Raw genomic sequence first — 20,434 nt, forward strand, 5'->3', positions numbered from 1 at the left:
TTTCATTTTGTTGTCAAATTTAGGTATTACCATCATGCAAGCATACTCAGAGTAAGCCTAGTATCAAGACAGGGATTATACAACTTACGGAATAAAGCTTACAATCCCTCTATGAAATCTTGACAATAGACTAGTTTTGTGTATGCTCACAAGAAAGATAGACCTGAATGGACAATGCCACATTTTAAAACAGGGGATTTTTACCCCATACATGAGTTGGACATAAACTAGCAAAACAATCTGGAATGCGTGATCTGAGAAGATGTAATAAAGCCATCTTCTCTGGTGTGACCTACCACAATCAAATGAGGCTGATTTTGACTGAAGGTGCCAGAAATATAAAGTCACAAGAAAATTATTATCCATGCTATCAAACCAGGAACTAAGTTTGCAAATAATGGGATGAGAAAATGATTGAGGCTTTTGTAAACTAATTTTGCCATTGAATGTAACTTAAAATATCCCAAAAATAAAAATGCATCATCCATAAATCGGGAGAATGTGAAATTGTTAATACATGTTTGAAAGGAACACAACTGCCCTTTGATTTAGTCTCTTGTCACATGTTTCATTTAATTGTATTGGGTCACATACCATCACTGTTACGCATTCCACACATTGAGAACTCAGTGCAACAAAGACTCATCTCCATTAGCTCCCCTGCGTATAAACGCAATCATGCTTATCAATAATATTACCCAGGGGAGCTACTGAAGATGAGGCAGATTGGACTGAGCCCTCGGCATATACCTGAGCTGTATCATTGTAACATATTAATATCGGGCAACAGGTGATGAATCCAAGAAGATTTTAAGTACTACCATTTATGTGAAATTTGATATCATGGATAGAATTTGGGATATCCTGTCTTATGAAGTAAGCTGCACAGCTAGATGACACAATCCAATATTCGTTCATTATTTTGTGTATTTATGTTATGAAAGAACACTTTTGTTCTATAGACCATTTTGTGTGTCCCATAATCCTTTGCGAGTGATGTGCACATCGCCACTGTGCACATTGTACTGTGCACTGCACAGTGTGCAGTAACCAGCATGCGTATCAGTGTTTCAATCGCTAAGGCTTTTGTCTGAAATGGTCTAATCAACACACAATGGGTAAAGATTGTTCAAACTTCATTTGGTCCGAGTGTTTTGTTTTCATCAGCAAACTACACCTGATCTAATATACTGGGGACAAAAAGTATCCGAACTTGGGGAAATAAAGTAGTATCATGCCAAATGAGGTATCAAAACATGCACAACAAAATTATTCATCTAATAATCATTTTATTTGGTACTTTCAGTTGATTGTCTTTAAGATATTGCTTTTGTTTTTGAAGTGTCTGGATACTTTTTGTGGGCAGTATTATGTATCTATCACAATTGCAAAGATGTCTGCAATGGGCAAAACAATATTGTTCATATCAAATCATCATGTCTTATTTAGGATATCTCTGCAAATTATTGTAATTCTGAGAGAGCAATTACACATAAATGTTCCCATAAAATCTTCCAAGTTTCACCACCTGTAGCTACATGTAGGATCAGTGTGTAAGCTCATTGCTTCATCAAATTAAGTCAGAGAAAACTGAAAAGACCATTTTGTGTCCATGGAGCTGAAAATCAAAGTAATGTGTTCAATCTAAGAAGTATCTTGAAGAATCATTCAATGTTCCCTCTTCTCAATTGAGTAGAAAGAATATACTGGCTTGAATGGCAATAACTGCCTTTGACCAAAAGCTTGGTTTATCCTTGGCAACAAGTGATGACTTTAACTCAATAAACAGTGGAACATTGTCACAACTTGGAAGCCATCTTCACCAAATCTTATCCGGAATTTGCTGGATACTGTGTGGTGTTACATAATCATAATTGATGTGTACTGCGAGATGTCTGCAATTGATCCTCTGGCCACTGTACTTGATCGATCCTACCTGTGCGATAGAATACACACTACAGTTTTCATCACGGTCCATTTGCACTTGCCGATGCAGGCACTCTGTTATCCCGTGGAAAGAAGCAGATCAACCAAGGGTATGAGGCTTGTTCAACGAATGAGTCCGATGTCGACATAATTCAATTAGCCAATTAGGACCCCACTTTTGCATTTACACAGTAAAAAAGTGCAAAGGAAAAAGGTATAAACTAGGAAGCTTGTTTGTCAGTGGTCCCTTGTATACAAAAGTATAAATCAAACTTCTAATTAGGCAACTTTCAAAAGGGATCTATGCATTGATATATCCTAAAAATAATAAACAACTTATTCTGTTGAGAAAGTTATGCTTCTGGTCTTGTCCCCAACTGCAGAGTTGTATACAACTTCATCATGGTAAGCCTGTCTCCCAAGTAATTAGCCAGCAGGGTAGATTGATGACATCTTCAATCATGGTGATCGCCTCCTGCTGATCCAGTGGCTTTGGCTATAATTGGTGCTAATATGATGATGGCCAGCACCACGGCTCCTGCAGTGCACGCTATGCAACATATCTTCTTCTGTAAAACAGATATAACAAAACATACAAGATAATACATGTTAGAGCACATAAATAGGGGTCATTGTTGTAATACTTTGGTCAAAGATATAGACAAGTGATATTGGTGACTTTTCTCACCTCTTAGGATGACACAGTGCAATGTCTTACCTATTCTCTTTGACCAAAGCATAGTGTTTACAACAACTCATCATTATAAAAACAAAAACAACAACAACAATAAAAGTACAAGTAGATGACAATTCCTCCAATCAGTGATGCAGCTTGTATAGGTTCTTAACCTTGGAAGGATCACATATGTACCGTATAGCAAAACATTTTTGAAACACTCTTTTACGAAATGAATACTTGATTTTTATTATATATTATTTTTGCAATAACCCCTTTTCAATAACTTGTTTACAATAACCCTTTTTCAATAACTTGTTAAATTAAATTTTAACATTTTTCCTAAATAAATGCCATTTATATTTTAATGGTAAGAATGTTATTAATGTTAACCTCAATGTCTTGAAACTAAAAAAACCCTTTTGTGCTTTGTTTTACTATTTTCTGTTATTTGTCTGTCTTCTCTTTATATTGGCATCACAATCACACAGAATAACACTCAAATAAGAATCTTTGAGCAAACCTCAATGATGAAGATTATAAACAGCATGTTGTCACTGATTCTAGGAATACATAATATATTATTGGTTTACAGTTCCTCCAGCCAGATGTGACACCTATTATATAGAATGCTTCAAGATCATATTTAATTCATATAAGGCTTTATACAAGTGTTGATGGTGCAAAGCAGCAGTCACCAAGTAAATCCTTCAACCACCATTTAGTACATTGGTGAACGTTTTCTGAATCCTAACAAAAATTGAATAAATTGACAATTTTATTTTTCCAATGACTATAAAGCCCTAAAATACAGCAGAACACTGCTAACTTTTTTTTTTAAAATAATTTTTTCGACTTCTAAAAAACCTAAAATACAGCAATTCAATTTCAAGCAAATTTGTAAATTCTATCCAAGCAATGCATGTTTCTGACATAAACCTTGTTTCTTTCATGGCCTAAACTTTAGATATTAGAGCACCATCTTCTTTATTTCTTTGTTTTTAGATAGTTGAAGACCATTACTGAATCCATCCTACTAAGTGTCACATTGGGTTGGAACAACTGTTAGAGTAAGAGATCTTAGGATGTACCAGCTTCTTTGCGATAAATTTTTTGTTTTCTTCAAAGAAATCTATTGCATTTGATTTGACTTTTGATTATAACATATTTCTAAAACAAATATCCTAAGACCTGATAGTCTCAGAAAATATGGAGTACATATGGATTGCCATGATTTCCCCATACTGATCAGATTACTATATTCCTGTATAACATGTTAAGTGCCTCATCTCAATTTACAGAGTGCAGGCAGCGACCACGACAAACACATATTTATTCTCAAGTATGTGGAGATCATGACAATATTTACAAACATGGTACATGTATCTTGATGTCAATTATTCATAAAATTGCATATTTTTAGTTTGTACATTATATTTATACAGTTGATCAAATTGTAGTATTTATATTTTATGTTGAACAATTTAGCTGCAAATGACCTGCATAAATTGAAAAGAAAAAGAAAAAAAAAGTTTCTTCAAATTGTTATGTTGATAAAAAATGATTTTCATCATGTGATTTAAAGCTCATTTGAATATAAATTGCTTACAATAGACAAATCACATGCTTTTTATTCTGCTTCTCGTGTATTAAGCATTCTATCTATGATTTATTAAAAAACAATGGTATGCAAAACTATGCATCTTTAATTAGCAGATTGTGCAACTGAAAAAGATAGGACTGAAAATGTAGTGTTCTTTAACAACTGAAAAGTGTGTTCATAAAAAAATGACATCTAGTGCTCAAAATGATACTCAAATAAGTGAGTTTAATCATTTATTTGAGTATCATTTTGAGCACTAGATTTCATTTTTCATAAACTTAAATTTATGAAAAATCAATGAAACTTCATCACGGAAACAGTGTTCGAAATATGCCTCAAAAAGTTACAGGCCAGCCGGCTTGACCTTAAAAAGTTACCGGCCACCTGGGCCGGCAACTAGATGCCAGTCAGAAAAGTTACCGGCCAGGCCAAAAAGTTACAGGCCAATGGCCGGCTGACCTGCCCTATTTCGAACGCTGCATGGAAACAGTTAAATTCATGCTTACGTGATCCGAGAGGCTGGTACTATGGCACAAGAGTCAGTATTAGTGACAAAACAATAATTACAAGCAGTGCTATACAAACCACACAGCATATAGCTAGGATTATCTTTTTCTGTGAAAAATCAAAAATTATAATGCAAACATAACAAAAATTATAACAATATTACAATACAAGCAAATATACTGAGAAAACAATGCTGTTTTTGTTAACAGAATTTTTATTATTATATCTCCAACAATTTGCACAATTTTGGAATTGACTAACAAAGCTACCGATAATAGGATAAGCCCATAATTTAATTCCCCTTTATTTGTATGTGTACACCAACATTTGAAAAGTACAAAATCCTTCAACAGGGGTCAGATTCTGTGCTGAAAAATCCTTAGTCAGGGATCAGTATTTTGTGAAAACTGCTAAAAATTAGGACCCACAATTTCTATTTATTTTGTATGTTCAAACTAAAATGTCAAAATTCAGAATCCTTAGACATGGGTCAGACAATTTGATCAATATTAAAACGTGTTGATAGTTGGGGATTTGCACTGGTCCAGTTCCTACATGGGTTATTGGTCACAGACTGTTTGCACACTTTATACGTGTGAGCATCACTAAAAGCTTTTGACAAACAAATTCATCTTTTCTTATCCATTACTGAAAGTATTTGACCAGTTTGAAAGAAAAATTCTTTGCAAAAAGAGATAAAACAACACAGACTTGTTTTCTCAGTATAAATGGTGATGGGTAGATCAATGATGATGCAAGATGGTATCACTTGATGCTAACTGGTAAATAGATAGCAAAATGGCATTTGGGTCTGATTTTAGTGACGAAGCATTAAAAATGATTTAATAGCACAACTTTTCTTTTTTTGGTCTCATTTTGAAGAGATTCACAAAACTTGATTTCTTTTTACATTGCTGTTCTTCTAAAATAAATGATGATAATAGATTTACAAAGTATCATGGTATACGCACAAAAATGTTTATTTGTCATCTTGCAAAACTTTGTATTCCACCCATCATATAACTTATAAACTATCATGCTTACATATTTGATTCAGGTGACCATGGTAACAGCGGATGTTTCTAGAACTCATACATTTGGTATAATAGATGCAATGACTATAACTAGGACGGCTATAAGAATAACACAACATATAGCGATGTATATCTTTTTCTGTGGACATGAAAATGAAACGTGAAAGAGAACACAATGCACATAATAATATGGTGAAAATGCAAGACAAAATTGTGATAAAATACACAACATATTGATAAACAAAGTAATTGCTTATGTAATTCCTTATGTAATAGCAAATGACTGTTTGGAACTAAAAACATTTAGTGCTATATTGATCATAAAAATACCTGACAATTTTGTACATTTAAAAAATTGAAAAAATGTCAAATAAGAAGTAATTAAAGTTAACCAAGTTCACTTTTCAAAAATGTTAAGTTATTAAATTTAAACCCCAATTTAAACCCCTTTCCAATTCCAAAAGAAAAAAGAAAACAATTAGACACTAGCAAAATATGTTGAAATGTTTTTAAACATCAAAATATTTTTGAAAATGTTGCTAAATTTGCAAGATCAGTTCTTCATGTGATGTTATGAATTGAAGAGAATGCAAGTTTGTTTCAGTGTGAACAAAACACGAAAATAAAAAATTCAGGGATAAGGCGATGAAAAAAACAAAACCTGTTCTACGGGCGGACAAACCTTTCAAGTAGGGTCAGTCGGTCGGACGGGCTTGTTTTTTTTTTGTTGAAATGACCCAAAACAATCACCAAAATCTGTAAATATTTGCAATTTGGGATAATACCAAAAATTTGTTCCTGAAATTGTCGAAATTTGGGTCGGTATTCATTTGTACAGGAAATTTTTTTCCCAATTCAAGATCTGGGTTGTTCGGGCCAGTAGAACAGGGTTTCCTTTTTTTCGTTGTGTAACATGAAAAATGGGTTTGTTTCTATTCATTTAGAAGTTTAAGTCAATACAATTACAGGTGTAGCAAACAGAAAGAATGGCAAACAAAATGTTGAAATCAAATCAAAGGAAACACTTTGAAGAAAGACTCTTTATGAGGTGAGTGAACTTAGAGTCTTATTTACATGCTGCCAGGGTTCTTATGTGCAAGCAAGACAGAAACTATATAAAACAAGAACTTACAATGATGGAGCTCAATTACATTTCCAACAAAAATAAATGTACAATGTAACGTGACATGCATTTGCGCTGCAACTTTGCAAATAATAAAAACTTAATTGTTCATAAGAGTAGGGACTCGCTAAGATTACAAAACTTAATTATACAGAGTACAAATACATCTGTTAACACATTCATACCAAATACATTCAGCATGCACAGGAACTTACTGTCAATATTCCAGTACATAAGAGATGTCGCTGTCACTGCATACAGCAATCACTTTCTGCAAACAATGTTCTTTCCCTTTCATATGTATTTGTGCATGTGTTGAATATTTAATCGTGTAGATTTGTTTCAAACCCCTATCAATCAATTATCTGCCAATCTTGCCGTTAGATTGTGTCAAGCCGGGATTGGATGTGTATTCTCATTTTAATGTTTTATTCTGCTGATGTTGATTATGAGCCAGGTATGCAAATAAAAAAAGATCCAAACTGTGATATATTCTTAAAGCTGTCCTGGGTGATTTTATATTAATATTGTTATTTTAGGTAAAAGATACCTTTTATTGTGGATATTTGGGGAGGGACATTAAATATAATGAATATGGTATGGAAAGGTGATGGTCACAAAGAAATATTGAAATTGAAACAAAATAAAACTGTTTGTAATAATATTGCTAAAATAAAACAAGGCAGCCGTTTTGGGGATTTTGTACAAGATCTCTTCAAACACTCTTATTAAAATGGATTTAGATGATTTGACTACATTTCTAGTGAAATAATATCTCACTATAGCTAAAATAATAGATTCTCGATCTTGAGTGTTCAAGTTAGATCTTCACAACTCAAATTTGACCTGATTCTAGACCCAATTTTAGTCAAATTTGACCTAATTCTAGACACAATTTTAGGTCAAATTTGAAAATTCAGTGAGATCGGATCGTATTTCACTAAAAATCTAGTCAAATCAAAAAGATTATTTTTAAGAGTGTAGAAGTGGGGTCATGACAGGCTGAGTGTATCACATCAAGAAATAATCAGCAGCTGATCATGTACACTAGCTCTTTCCACATAATAATATACCCATTTACATTGGACAAAAGTTGTAATCGATTTTCAATCTAGCTGTGATCGGTTTTATTTCATATAAAATGTATTATTTCAATGATGATGCCATGACAACTGATTCAAGCGACCTGTGGCTGTTGCATTTCTGGCTCATAACTATGCCCCGGAACCAAGCAAGCAACGGGTTAAACATATAGCCTAAAGATGTAATCAATTTGCTGAATGAAATTTCTTAAGTGTTGAATGTGAATACCATGGACTAATAATAAATAGATGGTGCACCAACTGGCAAAGTACAGCATCACCTGTCAATGCTTGAGGGCCAATCATTCCATTTCTCAAATTTGTGTAAACATGGAGGCATGCAACACTGTGTGCGATTTAGTACACATCAGTGCTAGAATAATCTTAGCCCGAGGTACTCACACCTCCGCCACTACGATTTCCATCCGACTTCTCTGCACACAGGTCTGAGATGTCTACTTTACACCTATCCAGGGACACACAAAATACTACTTTTTCACATAAATACCACTTCCTACCTTTCCTCACATGAAAATATCACTTAAAAAACATATTTGGTGCATGTTTGTAAATTTTGAGCACATTTGAGGATGTAAAATGACCAGATTTGTGACCGTTTTGATCATCGCCGTGTTTTGAATTCTTCCTTAAAGATGCCGTCGTGTGACATCATCACTGTGACATGAGTTAAGGGTGCCCCATTTTTACACATGTACAGCATTCACAGCCCTATGGTGAGGAAGGAACAATCTGCCCTAATGAACATGCAAGAAGTGTCATTGCATACAATGCATGAGAACTTTGCCTGTTGGGGTGATATCCAGAGAAGATACATTGCATTTCCACACAATGACATTTTTTAGCTTCAGTTTCCTGTGCTTATATAGAGTTTTCTTATAACTGGCCCTTCCTGATGTTGGTGGCATTTTGGCCCAGCTAATTCCAATCAGGCGTGAATTAAAGAAGCGGAAAACTGAAAGCAAGGTTATTTGCTAGGTAATGGTAATGACTGTTTAACTGATACTTGCAGTGTTCGAATTTAGGAAAAATAAGTGGTTGTCCCACGGACAACCAGATTACAATTTCTGGTTGTCTGTCTAAGTTTTTGGTTGTCCGTAGCGGCGTAGGCCTACAAATGTGACTTTTGGCTAGATTTATGGTTGTCCGGCGGACAACCGAATCAGTATTTTTGGTTGTCCGGTGACTTTTTTAGTTGTCCCGGGCAACCGGACAACCAAAATTTCGAACGCTGGATACTTGGTATGTATGTAGTACAAGTACAATGTTTGCAAATATGTTTAGTGTTTTGCTAATTTCGTTCTGCATATTAATTAGAGTTAAAGAAATTAGGCCTAATTAATTATACAGATTAAAATTAGCAAAAAGTTAAAACATAATTTGCTTCTATTGTACTTGTATTACATGTACCAAGTCTCAGTTAGACTCCTTGCAGTTGCCTAGTGAGTTAACTTTGAATACTGTGTAAATGGAATTAAAAACTTTTGCCTCAATTTTAGTCTTCCGCTTCACTAATTCCAGCCTGTTTGGAGTTAGCTGAATCAAAACAGCATCAACGGCAGGAAGGGGCCAATCTTACAAAAACTTTATAGGCTATGCAGTTCAAAATGGTATGGGTCTTTAGTAACAAAAACTACCATAATGTACATAGCACATCCTAATCTTGCAAATAGTGATACTTTATTGACTAAACAACCCCTGTTTAGCCAATCTAAAAGCCATGTTTGACAGTGAGCCTGTGCAAAGAAATAGGAGCATCATTTGAGCTGGTGTAGCATGTTACCGAGGATACGGGGAAAGGTAAGACATCTTCTCTGGGAGCTATCTGTTCATCTCTAATCTATGGTGAATAACCAATCTGTCAATTGATAACAAAACCTAATTCGATTTGGACTTTTCTCAGTGTAAACATGGATATGTTGTGATTGGTCTGGACATTCCAACACTTCATTTTTGGGTAAAACCAGGCTCTGAAGCTAATTCGCCCATCTACGTTAGCTACTCCATTGTGATGCCTGTAAATATTGCCAAAACCTCCAGAAATATCATCAAGATATTCCCCCCGGGTCCTCTCCCTTCTAATCAGAACCCTTGTAGTTGCCCAGAAAAAATTACAAAGCAAGTCCAATTGAACCATGCAGCCTTAGCCTCAGTGACCAAAGAGCCTCTTATCATGCTAGTATATCATCAAGTACTAGCCCCAGTTACCTTACCAAGTCCAGTTATCTAGAAATCCCACTCACCAACGTGCCAGAGGCTCTTCAGACTAGTGTCAGAGTGGTATTGTCATGACATTTGGACTTTGTTTTTTACTATTGAGTGGGAAAATATAAGTTGGCTTTGAAGCAAAGCTACCCTTTCATGCTATTGTGCATATACTGTGCAGTGATGAAATGTAGAGTGAAGAAATGTGCAAAAGTTTGTACAAAATATGATACCCATGATAAAATCAAGTGAATGTTTTGAAAAACATATTCATGCCGATGGTCTCTTCAGACACTTTTGATGTTAAAGTTTCTTGATCATGAATAAGTGCATATAATAAGTATTGTAGAGCTGAATATTTTGTTATTTTTTGGGGTATTTTTTGAGGTGGATTTAGCAGTGTATCGTTAATAAGTTATATTTGCAATCAAGAGAGGATGCTTGTATTCAGTTGAATTCAACACAGGATGTCCCCATTATGGTAACCGTTTACAAATGCTGTTGCAAAGTGCATGCTACATAATTAATTTGAAAATTAAGTTTGCATATTTAAGATATATAATCTCTTCTTAATGGAATTTCCACTGTCAAATAGCATTATAAGGAATTTCAGCCAACAGCTATATCAAAAAGATGTAGGCAAAACCTCAAATGATACACAGGCCATAACTTCACAATTGAATTAATTATATACATAGTGGAATGAAGTTTAAATAGCTTATTTATGGCGTGCCCAGGAAAGAGAGAGTTTGGTCATATCTTAGTTCTGTTGTTCCAACTTTGCATTCAATGGTGTAACACAGGATTGTTCTGATATTCAACATACTAATTTCAAGGCTATTTTGAGTAATTGTCACACCCCTTTTTTGTACATATATGGTAGCCAATTAACAGGTACCCAACTTAACAAACTATTCTTATATTTACCGGTGTAGTCTAAGAAACTGCCCCTATTTGAACATTTCAAGGGTAAAATCATATTATAGTTTGCAGCCATTTTCATTTTCCTTTGTTAAATTACACTGCTGTGGTGAATTGTGCTTTTATTTATGTATGAGTAAAAACAATTGAATAGTCCGTTTAAAATAGGAAGCACTTGAAATCCAATGGCTGCAATGAAAACGAGAGGGCTGGACAAGCCTTAAAAATCTTGCAAAAAAGGAGCCAAAAAATTCAATTTCATATCACAGACATGTTCTAAGATTAAAAATATACCCTACTTTTTATTTTTTATTTCAAGTTCATCCCTATTTTTAAACGTGGCAATAAATGTCCCTGATCTGACTTTAAATAGTGCTTTTTTAAACTGTAAATATAGACCAATCATGCATATAGTTGACGCCAAGTTGGAACACAGAGATGTTAATAAATGAGTCTACGCAGTATTTTGTCCCTTGGAATGGGTCTACATATTTTTTTATTCATCAATATTCACCTTTGTCACATATAGAGTTAGAAGTTAGTGTGTTAAGTGTTAGGTAGAGCCTTACATGAGGGAACATGACTACATATAATAGATAGATACACAGAGGTGGCTGGTATAGATAATTACATGTATTGTGAGTGTGGATACATTCACAGGGTAAAGTTAACAGTCCTTTTTGTGAATAATATTGTACTAGCATTAAACTTCTATTATCGGATTTGCTGAATTGATTTACAGTTTGTTTTATGGGAAGTACTGCAAATATGTATCATGAAATATGAAAAACAGATTTGATTTTGTTTCATTCAAAACAATTTGAGTATCATAGGATTTCATTTTCTAGTATTTCCCATGTGGAAAATAAGGGAACAAAAGAAAAAATATATATGGTTATTTTCAAAAAATACTTTTTATCAGTACATAATATGGTCATTAGTCATTCCTCTGGGCTCTACCAATTGTCTAGTGAAGTCAGTCTCTCATACAATAAGTTCTTGATTTACAACAAGTGTACCCCAGGGTTCAATTCAATGCCCACTCTTTATGTTTATCCATAATTGTAATGTATCTACACTCAATGCAGGTAATTACCTGAAACTGTCCATCCAGAAACAGGAATACTAGAAAAAATGAAGTTTGAAAATTGCTTGTCTTTAAAACATTACACTTCAGAAAAACACTGGAATGTTGTTTTTCTTTTTCCTATTGTCTTACAGCTACCATAAATAGTAATAAACAATTACCAATAGGATAAACATGTGTTTATTTGTTTGTTTTTTCTTCTATATGCAAATTCTACCTCTCTCAAATAGAATATTAAAGGGAGGTGGCAATTACAATAACCAGTGGAATTTGTTTATAATATATATACATATTGTGAAATACACCCTGCATTCACAAAAAAGGAATGATAATAAAATGCTTTGTTTACAATTCAACAGTAGTGGTAAAGATGGCATATAATATATACATTATACAAACAGCCTCCTTGGCTGTTTTTTAAATACAAACACACAGATCAGGGGATTCCCCATTGGGTCATTGGACAGGAATGTATAGATAGATAGATAGATATAGAAACCCAAAGGGATATACAATTCTTGCCCGCCTAGGATTTTTTAAAATCTCTTCTCAATAAGTGATTTAAAAAACAATCACTTTAAAATACTCAAAGAAAGTCAAAATATATTCACACAAAAGAGTCAAAAGTTAGCATATATTCAGGAAAAATCCAAACCATGCTGGATGTACAATACACTAAAAATCTAAGAAATGAACATTATAAACCAGAGTTAAACAAGACTAGCTAGAAGACTCACTGCCCCATTTGTGTGTATACACACAACTGACAGTGGGGTGTGAAGAAATTGTATCGTCAAGTCATCAGTCTGAACACCTGGTTAACGAGCCCAGGATTCTATGCTTTTATGAAGTAGTAAAAAGCTACCGTTTCTACTCAATTTCTGGCTTGGAATGTACTATTAACCTGAAAATTTTCATTTTGAAAATAAAAACAAAATGTTATATTGTCTTTTTTTTTTATAAAGATTTTCTAAATTAGGAATACATAGACATACATGTTTATAATAAATATTTTACAACTTTTATTTTTTTCTTTCATTACCATAATTTTCAAGTGAAATTTCAAAGCTTACAGTACCTTGCAGCTCACTTGTGCCAGTTGTTAATAATTGTGTCATATTGCTAGTGATACACATAATGATTGAGAGGGTTACTAATAACACCCCTGCATACTCTGCTACAGGAAGGAAGGGGGAATCAATACAAACTTGTCCCTTGTCATAAATTATTTTTTGTCATGATTTTTTTATCTTGTATCAATGCATCATGATTCAAATAGAGATTTTACAATACATTTTACAGGCTGTCTTTACAACTCCTAACATTGCTAGTTATAAAATACTACTCGCATTAGTTTATAATCTTAAAGAAAAGAAAAGGTAGTTTATTTTATCCTAGCGGCAATGGAGTAAACCTATGTGCAACATGTAGAATTCACTGATGTGTGCACTTGAGTCAATTCAACATGAAATTGAAATGATGAAGTTGAAAATATGCCGCTTTCCTGCAATTCTTTTAGAAACTTTTGGCAAATGCTAGGTGTGATAGATTAACATATAAGCATGATTTACCTCAGAAAAAGAAACTATTTGCTTTGGAATTGTTTGCAAAAATTTGAAGCAATTTTGAAGATAATATATTTCCTTCATTACTGTTATATTACTAAATTAGAATAGCAGGAATTTATTGATTGTGCAGCACTAAATGGAAATCTGTACTTATTTGGCATCAATAGTGAATATTGCGAACATGATGCGTGAAATGGGGTAAATGCAGCAATTGCAAACAGCAGATGAGACAAGATGCACCCCTGTTTGTCCCTCCTTGTATAAACACAACATAATGTACAAGGCAATAATTATGTTCAGCCTTTTAATGTAAATAATAATAATTAGACATCCTTACAGGACTTGAAACTAAGATTATGTTTGAGTAAACAACATATACACATAAAATATGAGTTATATGTGGGCATACATCATTTTCTACCCTAACATGTAAACAATGACTACATGAACAGGAATCTTGATCAAACTTGGTGTCACATTGATTGCACATTTTTGTAAGCTTTACATGATTCAACTTTCAAATTGCACGTACTGTATGCTGATTCTCCATGTCATCAGAAAATATTAAGAACCGTATGCAAGTTTTACATAAACCTAGAATACTATATCAAGTGCATAGAGCCATTCCAACCCTTAGAAATTCTTCATTTATTTCCATAAAATTTTGTGAAGTTCTTCTAAAAGTTTTTATGATATTGACCCTTGATTAGATTTCACTGATGCATCTGTTATGATATTATCACCATTAATCCCTCTCCTTCTCCATCGCTGCCGGTCGATGGAAGAGTAGAGGTGTGGCACCACAGAGTCCATCATTTTAAATCTTCATATCTTGATATTAGATTCCATTTATGTGTAGTCTTGTTAACCTATCAATTCAAAAAACACCTAACCAAAATACTGACCTCATCCGTATTTTGAAACTCCTGATTCCCTGAAACTCCCTGACAAGTCCTAATATTTGTACACCATCCAATCCCTCAACATAGACTCCTATCATCTACCTTCAAATACCCAATCCTGGAACCAAAGCTACTTGGGATAACCTTAATATTTTCTTCTAGCCATACCATAGCTATACAGCTAATTCCTACCAATTCTTAACATGCATTTGTCTTTGAGAGAGAAAGAGAAAGAGAGAAAAACAAAACAAAACTGTGTGCCCAAGATTTCATGCCAAGATTATAAAAACATTATCTACATAATAAATGTTGACAATATAAACATACATATTTCTTAAAGATTTATATGCATAATTATCTACAACTTCACAGTGGGGGTCATCATTAAAAAAGGGACTTTCTACAAACTCACTGTTTAATAGATTTCATGGCAGCCCCCGTGGTCTGCATGCAGTCACAGATAAGGACAGAGATATTATAGGTCTCTCAACTGGCTACATTCTCTAGAGACTTGAATGCCCTACTTCAAAATGAGCAATAACAAAGAAGCCATACTCTCACAATACTCATACCAATCTGATAGAGCTTAAGATGTTTGATAATAAGTTTGCAGTTAATTTTTATTTCTATTTTATCTACATCATCTACAATTATGGTGGTGACACTGGTGTGAACTTGATCCACTCAGAGTTTACAAAATTAACTTACAAATTGTTCAAATAAGTTGTAATGAAATGCTTGTGTTTAGCGAGTGGTGTCTAATCATAACCTGTTATTCAGTTATTCAGCATTTGAGCAATAAGAAAAATATCAGGTGTGACTTGGCTTCAATTTCACATCATTGTCACCTATTATAAAGCTCAATACATGTATCACACAATATTATATTAGTAGCAAAAAACCCAGACAAAATATCCCTCAAAACTGGATACAAATTATGGTGGTCTTCATCGCATTCAAATCTACTCTACAGTGCACTGTGCAAGATCAAATGTCCCTGTAGAATGTCAGTAAGGTCATTGGTTAGTTATCTTGCATGAAATAACTTACAAATATTGATTACCACCACCACAATAGGGGATTCTCAATATGAAATGATGAACAATAGAATTTGTCTGAATGGCTCTGCAGAGGTTTATATTACAGTTATCCATGCTACCTGTTTCAGGTTTAACATATGAACTGCTTGGGTCCTCATTTTCCTTCTACACCAGTTGGGAGATATTGCCACTATTATGGGTTTATGGGAAATTCTCCTTCACTACCACTGATGGGGTTGTCATGGCTACCATACCAGTTGATGGAGGAGTTCTACATCATTGTCAATTGACTGGAGATTAGAGCACCTAGAAAATACCAGAGGTATATATGGCTGGATTATGATCTCTCATGAAGAGATCAAAAAATGCCTTATTTGGTCTATCAACTCCCAAAATATGAAAAGAATATGAGCTCTAATATCACGACAAAGAGTCTTTTAATCTGGTTCTTATGTTGCATTACTCTTCTCTTCTGTAGCTGCCGGTCCACAGGAAAGAAGAGATTTATGCTACTGAACCAATGGGGCTGCCTTAGCTTGACACTTAGTCTGATTCTAATACAGACATGATACCTTCCTGTTAATCCCCTGCCACTGCCGGTTAACAGAAGAGGAGGCTGGTATGACAGGTCTTTACAGAAAATCAACAATAGAGACTCCTTGGTCTTCTCTCCCCATATACGTTGGTTTACAACAAAGTACAGGTCTCATATAGGACTACAAGACAAAAACAGATTTGGTACAGAATAGTGAATAAGTTCTTCACCCATGTCACTGCCGGTTAACAGAAGTGAAGACAAAGAATTACTGTACCAACTATCAATTTGTCTAGAGAGCATAGAGAAGACACCTTCAATATGACTTGCAAAACTTAGTTGTAAAATTGAGTCATCTTTCCCTTGAAGACAACTACTTTACATCCTTGATCTAGAATGTATTTAGATATGGAATAGGTGAGATGATAAGAGTGGAAGGTGGACCTTCTTACCAAGTCCTGTCAAAACTTGTTCCCCACTTAATATTGCAGTGAATGAAACAACTCCTGCATCTAACATATTGTTTCCACAATGACTTAGCTCTCTTCATTTCATTTGAGATCAAATTAGAGCTAGCTTCACACAAATATACCAGAGGTATATGGTCAGATTATGATCTCTTATGAAGAGATCAAAATATTCCTTTCTTGGTCTGACAAAGAGTCTTTTAATCTGGTTCTTACGTTGCATGACTCTTCTCTTCTGTAGCTGCCGGTCCACAGGAAAGACGAGATTTATGCTACTGAACCAATGGGGTAGACTTAGTCTAGTTTTAATACAGACATCACACCTTCCTTCACTTTACATCCTTGATCTTGAGTTTATTTGGATGTGGAATTGATAAGATTGGAAGTAGGACCTTCTTCCTGTCAAAACTTCACTTAGCATTGTGGTGAATGAAACAACTCCTGCATCAGACATATTGCTTCCACAATGACTTAGCTCTTTCATTTCATTTAAGATCAAATTAGAGCTAGCTTCACACAAACATTTGTGCCATCTGAGGATGAACTTCAACACAGATATTTGTGTCTACTGTAGGTAATTCAAATAAGTGAAGCTTATTGATTGTGGAAAGAAAACTTCATACACCTCCTACAGGTTTTGTGTGAAGCAAAACAGGTGGAAATAAGATACAAAGATTCTCCTACTAACAAAGACCAAAAACAAGGACATGAATATTTAGTATACTTCTGTCATTGGAAATGGAAGAGACGGGAAAATGTATATAATTAATCCAAAATAATTTGCCAATATGACAAAGTTATTTAGTTTAGCTTACTTTAACAGCTGTCACTTGCTTTTGTTTTTTTTTTAATTCTAAGGCTAAACCCAAGAACTATTTCCTGTATTTCCCATTTCCAACTGCTGTTCCCTCATATAACATCTATGAATATAATCTATTAGTACTCCTTTAAAGTGCCAGTATAGCCATAGCATTGATAGAAATTATACCTGACACCTTCCTAAAAATGCATGTTTCTCATACGTCCAAAAATGCACCATTCGGCAGTTTGAAATTGTCAATGTGTACACATTGATGCCTAGAAATTGGTAATATATGTAAGTAGGGAACCATCGTACATACATTGTCAAATAGTGTGTTAGACCATTGTCTGTAGTCATACATAAAAAAGTGAACATAACATGCAGGCCTACACTTCTTTTTTTAAATTAAAACCAGCAGGATTCAATTGATCAAAGCATTGCTTTGGCTATATTGCACTTGTGGAACTTCTGCATGATTCCAATAGGTCTTACTAACTTATTCCAATAGGATCTTACAGATCTCTCGTAGAAATAGCCAGTTTTATCCACTAGCTCCTTCTCATCTTCATGCCACAGTTCAGTGACTTAACGCAACATAAATACATACGGTAGCAAATACTTGAAAGGGGTAGGATCTATACAAGTTGCAAGGTCACTGAACTGTGGCATTGGATGAGAATACTTTGCAGCAAGTTTAGTGAAGGCTGTTATTTTTATCAAAACAAAGGAAGCAACAATACTAGCCTATAAGCTTACCATTATTTATAAAATACTACCTTTACATATAATAAATATTGCAGCGTACAAGCTGACTGACTGCAAGAACTTGGCCACAATTGACCATAGTCCATTGAAAGAAGAAATGCCAAATAGTTTAAAAGTAACATTAATTACAGGCTTCAATGAAAGGATAAATTTAGTACAAATACATATTCCTCCACTAACATAATTCTATTTATTTTACATAGCATACATGATTAAACCACTAAATATAATGCAGTTTCAAAATTTGTTCCATCATCGCACTGATCAGAAAAGAATCTGGCATATGAAGCACATTGCTACTTGGGTACATACGCTTTGCTTAAATCAAAAGCTTATCATTCAAATCAATGACAGAAATAAGTTGGAAAAAAAACCTTTCTCATTCATCCACCACTGTTTCATTTCTTTCATAATTACAACTCCCAGTTTGAGCAAGGGTCAAAGTTCGTGACCAGACGTCAAAAGTTCAATTTTCTTTACAAATAAGTTCTGAAAACCACAGAACTTCCAATCTAACTTTCTTCACCATTAGTTCTGGCATTGATTTCAAATGGGAAACAAATTGGAACCTTTTCTTACATATTATACAATATTATTATCATCTATAAAAGGAATCAACTGCCATTTAATAATATTTATTTACTTTTCACATATTTATTTATCACTGCTGATGAGTGGGGACAAGATAAGCTTCTGTCCCCAAAAATTGCATAAATTTAGGAAAATCCCATTACAGAGGTTCCTTTAATTTCCAGCAGATAAAAACACAATTTGACCACACAGAAATACTTAAGAATAGAAACACATTATTGACTGAGAATTACATGTAGGATAATCATGTAAAACCTGCAGACCATTTAACATGCCCTGACTGACCGCCCGCCTGCTCTCTACAGATATTCCCTGTGGAATTGATAGGCAGGGCAATCAATTTATACACCAAATATTTCAAAAAAAAAGTTTGGTTTATATATGTACTTGGAATGAACATTGTTATTTCTAGTGTTTATATTATATAAAAAATATTGGCAATTACTACTCAGGCTTATTTACTCTATACGGAAAACAATTGTCAGACTACTTACTTCTAACCACTGCACTTGACTACGAAAGACATCTTAGAAAAAAAATTCTACAGGTCTACATGTTTTTACCTCAATTTTGATTGTTTTTCTGATCATTCTAGCTTATGAATCCCTTATAATATTACACCATAGGCCAGATAATATTTACAAACTGGCTACAGAGGAAAAAGGTCCATATGGCTGTTTTCTATGACTACGGCAACCAAACAATGGAATATGCGATCTTCTCTAGACCCATGGTGCCTGCATTATGACTTCTTAAAAGCTTGTTTCCATGGTAATCTCTTTATCCCATTCCCATGATTTTCCTTGGTATTCCCAAGTAGGAAATGATAAATGAGAAAGGATTGTTTAAGAGGAATAGCCGCCCAACACCGATGATTAGATGCTCCCAACCATAGCCGCTTTGATTTGTTAGTAGCAATGAAGAAATGCGCCCCCTACAGGCAGTTGCCATGGAAACATCATGTTGGTGCCACTGTGCTCAATATGATAATGACAATTATGGCAATAAGCACACCACAGCAAATCAGTATTATGATTTTTTTCTGGAGTGAGAGGGGTGAGAGAGAAATGAGAAAAAAAAGTGAAAGCAAAAATGTGGTGAGGTATAAGCATGATTAGTTTGTTTCTAAATACCATACAGCAAATGAGTGCATGTGTTTGTGAAGGTAATGTTATAAGAATTTGATATTTCACATGACTCATCCAAGGCTCCCGCTGGACGCAAATTCTTGCGTCCAGGCTAGCGGGTGCCTTGGACTCATCATAGATGTAGCAAGTTAAGATGATATCATTCTTACCTTATCTCTCTTTTTTTGAGAAGAGCAAGAAAACTGATATAATATTTTTACTCTTTGTGAGTCTGTGATGTCACCGACTTGTCAAGAGCAAAAGTAGTATAGCAGTAGCTCTGTGTTGCAAAAAACTCTTTAGTACAAATGTGTGGCAAATTAACCCACAAAGCTGCCGCAAATGCCTCAAGTTAGTTACCCAATTTCGATGGCAATAAAACAGCTTAAAACTTGGGTGATTTAACTGAATACATAAAAGAAATGACCCAGTTGCTTGGATTGCAAGAACATATC

The 20,434-nt window shown here is 34.3% G+C and overlaps 1 protein-coding gene across 4 annotated transcripts in view; it reads right to left on the minus strand.

The window, feature by feature from the left end:
* Nucleotides 1-1,040: 1,040 nt before the first annotated feature.
* Nucleotides 1,041-20,434, minus strand: part of LOC140150839 (syntaxin-like) — a 93,053-nt gene continuing 73,659 nt past the window's right edge. For 2 of the 4 annotated variants that reach the window (XM_072173000.1, XM_072172993.1), the window contains exon 10: nucleotides 11,560-19,894. In XM_072173000.1, coding sequence (XP_072029101.1) covers nucleotides 19,811-19,894 — 84 coding nt within the window. In that variant the 3' untranslated portion in view covers nucleotides 11,560-19,810. Of the gene's footprint in view, nucleotides 2,496-5,756; nucleotides 5,886-11,559; nucleotides 19,895-20,434 lie in introns of those variants that run through there. The other 2 variants (XM_072173008.1, XM_072172984.1) reach the window with 2 other exon arrangements.

Source organism: Amphiura filiformis, chromosome 1 (assembly GCF_039555335.1).
Source record: "Amphiura filiformis chromosome 1, Afil_fr2py, whole genome shotgun sequence".
In the NCBI taxonomy this organism is placed as follows: Eukaryota; Metazoa; Echinodermata; class Ophiuroidea; order Amphilepidida; family Amphiuridae; genus Amphiura; species Amphiura filiformis.